Source organism: Limulus polyphemus, unplaced genomic scaffold (assembly GCF_000517525.1).
Source record: "Limulus polyphemus unplaced genomic scaffold, Limulus_polyphemus-2.1.2 Scaffold6380, whole genome shotgun sequence".
Taxonomy (NCBI): domain Eukaryota; kingdom Metazoa; phylum Arthropoda; class Merostomata; order Xiphosura; family Limulidae; genus Limulus; species Limulus polyphemus.
In genome coordinates this window covers 23735-30902 of record NW_013671990.1, presented here as the reverse complement: position 1 = coordinate 30902, position 7168 = coordinate 23735, and the positions used below count along the sequence as shown (strand labels likewise).

Sequence of the window (7168 nt, the reverse complement as noted above, 5' to 3'; positions counted from 1 at the left end):
AATGATATAATTTTTTGTAGGTTTTATATATACAGTTGAAATAACCAAAAAATCATAAAATACTACATCAATACCATAGAATTCCCCTATAATTTATCAAACTTAGCAACTAAGATGACATTTAGTTCTTAAAAAACATGAAATTTTGAGTTGACTACAAACTCAACTTACCAGCTTGAAATTTTGTATCTAAAGAAAGAGTTGATGTCATAACACTTTAAAATGTCTGAGAAAGCCACTAAGGGGACATTCTGAGCTTTTGACTGGTTATTAACATGTCATAGACAGAAAAAGTATGTGTACTTTTGGAAGTGTTTCCAAAAATGGAAAAAGGTGGGTGGGACTACTGTGTGTGTGTTGCAGTACATGAGCAATATCTCAGCAAATAGAAAAGATATGAGGTTCTTATTTAATATTCTAGCTTGTCAATATTGGTAATTCGAGTTCCCAATTCCTACGAAACTACAGATTTTGTACTTATGATCCTCTATTAATGTTCACAGGGATGACTCTGCTTGGAGGTTGTGTCACCCTCCTATAGAAGGCTACAGCATTATGATGATTACATCACGGCCGGCACAATACACGTAAACATATGTAGAGGTGTGTGGGATTTTCTTCAAGGCTTTTGGCATGTGAAAGAAATTCCACTGTAGTTGCACATGAGGTAATAGCTCTTAGTGATGTAACATTTCACAAATGTATGCCTAAGGAGGATCTTGTAGCAACTCAAGTATTTGTAGAATTTATAGTCTTACATGTTTTCAAGGACAGATCATAATATAACAAAATGTTTATTTTCAAACAATATCCTAATAAAACTCAAACTTTTATTATAATTTACACTTTACTACATACCAGTTTGTTTGTTGAATGTTTATTGAGCCCATTTGGCTCATCATCATTTTTTTCTGTTTTCTTCTTCTTCTTTTGTTTTTGCTCTGCAAAAAAAAAATATATGTCATGAAGAAAAACAAAAAGTTACTTAGTAGAATAAACCTAACAAACGTACACTGTCCTAAAATTCTTAATACTATAACTAGGGTAAGACATGCATAGGATGCAACTCACTCAATAAATGTTAACATTTAAACATTAAAAATGTATTTCCGATAGATATTTACCTCCTTTCACAAACAACTTTTTTGGCTTATACTGCCCTCTACATATTTTCACTCGCTATTAGCCTTGATACCCCTACTTATCTCCGTATACTAACATAAAAATGATTATGCAGTAACCCTCCACCAATAGGAGTGCAACACCACCTCTATTATAAATAGCATCCCCTCTAATCTTGCAGCTGTTAACCACTTCGATATTGGTTAGATCACACTAAACCACATCTGAAGTGGAGAACAGGTGGAAAATATGAGTGGAGGTAAGTATTTATTGGAAACATCTTCAGTTTAGAAAAACTTTAACTTCGGGTATGACATCCTATATCCGCTCACAAAAAGCTAGAGTCTTACACTGAACCAGTGGAGGGCCGGTGAGAAGATGACCCCCTTTAGGAAGTACCCAAAGGAAAACCATGGGGTTTGAGAAGGGATTAAAATCAGCACACCACTTCTGAGCCAGATATACTCTTCACCCTTTACTACTGTGTTGCCAAAAAGGGCAGAAATATGGAGGGACCCCTTGTGTAAAGTGGCTAGGGTGTAACAGACCACAAATGGGGGTCTGATCTCAACCAATACCAGGTGGTACCTGGAATTGTACATTAGGTCTGTGGTAGGAAGAGAGTCCTCTACCTTTCACCTCAAATACAGGTACGAGGAGGAAAGAGAAGGTTCTGTACCACGAACCCACTCCCACCAGGGACATGATAATGTGATAGATTTGATGGGAAGAAAACATGAAAAAGAACAGCAATCATCAGGAGAAAGGGAAAAAAAACACCAGGTAAATTAACTGGAGAATGCAACCTGGAAAAGTAATGGGATAAAGGTCATGGGAGAGGTGAGAATTCTATGGAAGAAACAAATAGACTCGAGAATAATGGAAGGGAGCAGTACGTGTCATATAGCATCAAAGAGCCCCAACTGGGCAAAGGAGGTGAGCAGGAGCAGATTAAAAAAGTGGGAAGGGAAAAGAGTGAAGGGAGAAGTATCCTTTTGAGCAGCTGAAGTCTTTGGTATAAAAGAACGATCAGAAAAGAGAACATAGAAACTAAGAAAACAAAAATGTGGCAAACATCAATTGCAAACAAGAGCATGAACAGGGACTTCAAGGAAAGGTTATTTAAAGAACATGAAGATAAAAGGTCTAATGAAGGATGGGGAAAAGTATGGAGGATCACATAGAGGTGTTAATCAGGAAGGGAAGCAGGGCAGAGAGGATGGAAAACAGAAGGAATGAAATAAAATAGATAAGACTGGCAACTGGAAAATACAAACAAAGTTAGTAAACCAAAAAGGAGCAGATAACACTGCCCTATAGCCCACAACAGAGGAAACTGAAAGGCCCTGTTCAAAAATCCAGGGCAAAAAGGATGGTATGTGAGGAACCGTAGGATGAGATGGACTATAATAAAGTTAGGACAGACCAAAAGCAGTCCATGTACCACATACACAGGTAAGCTGCCATGGATGAAAAATTAATAGGACAAAAAGTGAAGGAAGCTACATGCAAAAATCCACCCTTTCAGGCGAGGAACCAGACAAAGACACGCATGAAGACGGAGTGCAGGATGATAGATGCTGGAGTATCAGAGATAAAGGAAGAGAAAGGGAGGCAAAACTAAAAAACTGGCACATGGCACAGCAGTAAAAATCATGTGTGAACCGGCCAATATGTAACCAGCAGCAGAATACTACACAGAGTGGTCTGAAGTATGGCAAGGACACATGGGAGAAGACAAATAGGAGGCTTGCATATAGGAACCAACCTGACCAACCCCAACTGAGCACATTGACTGCTCTCACCAGAGGATAAGGAACAGGAGACCAAATCAGGGAAGTGGTGTATGGAGAAGAGTGACAAAAGCATCCAGATCTGGGACACCCCACAGAGCACAGAAAACTAAAAAAAAAAAGTGGACCCAAAGACCACACTGCAGAGAGAATCTTGTCAGGACAGAATAACCAATCTGCAACCATATTCAAGACACCCAGATTATGACATGCCAAAAAAGTGATAGGACAGCAGTGGGCTCAACACTGAAGATCCAATGTTAGAAAACAGAGGGCTGTCAATCAAATGTCCCTTGCCAGGTGATGTACGAGACTACCATAGAAACGTCAGAGTGAAACATCACCAAGTGGCCCCTAGGAGCCTGCAGGAAGTGAAGAAAGCCCAATGAAAAGCAAGAAGTTCCAAGATTGATATGGAGAGAGGATTCAGAAAGAAAACATCCCTCCAAACCTCCCGAATGTTGAGATACACTCCCAACTGAGGAAACAACACATCCATAAAAGGTGACATTCCGGACAAGGAATTCCCATGGTAATATTGTTCCGATGCAACCACCAGTCTAAGTCAGTCTGTAAGGGAGGGGGAATGGTAAGAGGGACATCTAAGGGATCCTGAACAAGGCTCCACTGGTCTATCAAACCCCACTGGCGATTATGCATAAGAGTAGGAGCAAGAGGAATGAGGGCTTCGAGAGAAGCCTATGTCCCCAAAATAAAAAGCACCTGACACACAATAGGAGGAGGAAAGAATGAGATGCTGCAAATGAGACATTCCATGACTAACAACTGAAGTGAAGCATGTAGAGCCAGATGGAGGAGGGAGTTAAAAAATACTCCGAGATGATTCTTGAGGAAGGAAGCACATTATGCTGATATATCAATAGGTAGGCACATAACGATTTATAAGCTTAAGGAAAAGTTTTTTCTTCATGGTGCAACATAATACATGTTTTGACAGAACATTGGTCCGTCTTCTTTAGGTATGATTAATACTAAGCTGTACACAGTTTATATAACATTGTGAAGACAAAAGGATTAAGTAAGATGGAAATCATGTCAGCAGGTGACCAGATTTAGTTAAAGGTTAAGTCTGGTCAATTTTGTGAGCAGTGAATAGAGCTTGCCAAATATGGCTTATGTTGCTGGGACTACTATCACAGTTTAGTGAGAGATTATTAGCTAGTTTCTAAATAGTCTCTTTCTTTTTTGGTTATGGGTTGGTGTAGTAGGAGAATTTCATTCCACATTATTTTGTGACCTGTTTTATATTGATGATATGTTACGGCAGATGTCTGGAATTCATCTCTACGCAGGTTACCTTGGTATTCTTTGCATGTTATTTCTATCAATAAGATCTAAGATGTTGCTCCTGATTAAGGAGACTGGATGATCCAATGGATCACAGTTCATAATCCATTGGTCATGCAGCAACCACTGAAGGAACTGCATGTGTGCTCTTCCCAAAGGAATCAGAGATTTGAGGGATGCCCACATCCCCAAAAGAAAGAGAACAATCTGTGCAGTAGGAGAAGGAGACGTGAGTAAGAGCCTGGCTGCCCATTCCATAGCCTGGCTTAAAAACGTGTTGAAAAACACACCAAGATGGACAATATATTGAGTCAGCAAGTGAACAGATTTTTATGGCTCTGATAAGAAATCCAGCCTTGGTGGCTTCTAAAAGGATAATCTGGGTGTGTTGTTCTGCCAATTGACGAAATGGTGCCAGAAGTAACCAGTCATCCATATGATGGTGTGTAAACAGGCTTAAAGCATAAAGTTGATGAGAAAAAGGTCAAACGACTCAGCAGAAGACATATGATGTAAATATTAAGCCAAAAAGCAGAGCCCTGTACTGCAGAACCTGACTCTTGTGCATGAAACATAGATAGCAGTGTGATGACTTTGCTAAGGGAATGTGGAGATATGCATCAGCAACATTGAACATGGTCATTCATAGACCTGGTGAAAAATGGTTGAGAAAGGACTCCATTGTGAACCTGGATAACTCTAAGAATTGTTGAGACAAGAAAGATCAATGATTGGCCACTTACCTCCCATCTTCTTGGGTGCAAAATCCTGGATGAACAGGATTGACTCTTTCTTCTGCTCTCTTCACCAATAACTCTCTGATAGCCTTGGAACGAAGATCCACACTCCTTGGATCTGTTGGGGGTGGAAATACCACTGACTGGGAGGATAATGAAGGTGAAGTGAACTGAATGACCAACCTAGATGCCAGAACCTGAAATATCCATGGATCTGTGGTGAAGGAATTCCAGGTGTCAAAAAACTATCTTAACCTTGCTACCACACACCCCACCCATATAGGGTAGTCATTGATGCTGTTGGCGATTGTCTGCCCGAGCAGATGAGCCTCAAGATAAGGACAGAATCTATTCTGAATACCAATAGATCGAGAAGCAGAAGCCAGGGTTCAGAACACACAACGAGCAGTCACACCATTACTTCTAGCAGGAGCCAAAGAAAGCCTGGAGGCTAACAACAACAAGGAAGATTACAAATGGGCAACATCTATTTGTGTTTCCAATGCATCTGGGATGAAGAAAAGGAGCCTCATGTAATGCATAGAAGGCTACAGCAGGTAGACAAACTCCCTCCAACAAGGTATCTCTGCCCAATAAATCCCAACAACATACAAGCCAAAAGACCAAAGATAGAGCAAAATTGATGTGGGGAATGCTGATAGACTTCCGATAAAATGTGGAGGGAGGATGAATATCTCAGAACAGCAGTGAGGGTCAAATGAATCTGCAAAAATTGTGATCTGTTCAAAGTGATCACAGGGTCCAGTCTGAAATCCCATATATTCAAAGGAAGATCAAGTCCTTGGAAATCTAAATATACATCCTCCTGGCGGTGGTATGCTAAAGTATGCTGTTCAGACAAATGTGAATTCATGCCTGAAAACAGCATGTCACAATTTTTTTTTAATAATAATTATTAAATATAAATCATACAGAAAGCAACTAGGCAATGCAGAAATCATAACTAAGGACGTTAACTATTACAACAATTCTACAGAGAAACGTGTCTCTAAATGCTTTGTCAAGAAAAAGTGATAACATTATCTGTATGAGGTGCTTATATACAGAACCAGAATAGAGGGCACATTAATGTAGGTGGAGAGTATCACAAGACAATTATCACCAAGAGCAGTTAAGTGTTGTATAAAAGACTGGAGCAAGTGAGAAAAAATCAGACTGTTTTCCTTAAATGGGCAAAGTAAAAACCCTAGTCAGTTGAGTGATAGCTATAAGTGGCAGCAGAGGTAAGTATGTTTTGTAATTTATGGTTTAAGGCCCTGTTGGACCATGTCAATATCAACAGTTGTTGAAATAAATGGTAATCTAAGCATTAGATATACATCTTTTAAGCCTAATGTTTCATAAAATATCTCAACTTGCAGAAAGAAGACAATGAAAGAGAAACTTGTTACTTATTAATTATCCAGCACTATATCTTATGAAACCTACCACAACATTAGGCTTTACTCAGTTACATTCCAGTACAGATTATATAATTAGCTTACTTTAAAATATCTCAACTTGCAGAAAAAAGACAATAAAAGAGAAACTTGTTACTTATTAATTATCCAGCACTATATCTTATCAAACCATCTTGTAAGTTTGTTAGAAATCTATGATTAACTAAAAATGTTATTTACAACACGGTAATTGACAATATGAAAAATTGTGATTATGTATGCCTTGCTCATATAAAAATTTATGATACTGTAACTTTAAAGTTTATTCTTAAAAGAATCTTTGGTGGTTTCACAGATTCTGTTAGACATGTTGTAAAAGACCAATACCAAAAAATTTTGATTATATTCAATTTCTAAATAAAGTCCTGTATTTATTGAATACTAGCAAAAGTACCCGTCTTTGCTCAGGTTATAAGGTTGATTTATTCTAGATGACAATGTCAATGTGTTTATTCTGAACCCATTTTACCATAAAAGTATAACCTACATAGTTTTGTTGCTCCTTTATGGGATGTGACCTGTTTATAAAGGTAACCTACTCTCTGACTTGTTCTCTGATTTTAAATATAAATAATAAAAAACAAACCTCTTTAATTAATGGAGCCTCTAAATTAGAAAACAACAAATAATATTTTCAATTTTGTAGTTTATACATTTCATTTTATACTTTCAGCACATAGCCTTTTAACAACAATATTAGGTTATACTTATATTGTTATGCAACATGACATAAAAATCATTGTAACCA

The 7168-nt window shown here is 38.1% G+C and overlaps 1 protein-coding gene across 1 annotated transcript in view; it reads right to left on the bottom strand.

The window, feature by feature from the left end:
- LOC106473663 (aprataxin and PNK-like factor) overlaps positions 1-7168 on the bottom strand; it is a 27299-nt gene that overhangs the window by 15577 nt on the left and 4554 nt on the right. Inside the window, exon 4 of the mRNA XM_022402066.1 lies at positions 859-941. Within this exon, the coding sequence (XP_022257774.1) occupies positions 859-941 (83 nt within the window). The remainder of the gene's footprint in view (positions 1-858; positions 942-7168) is intronic.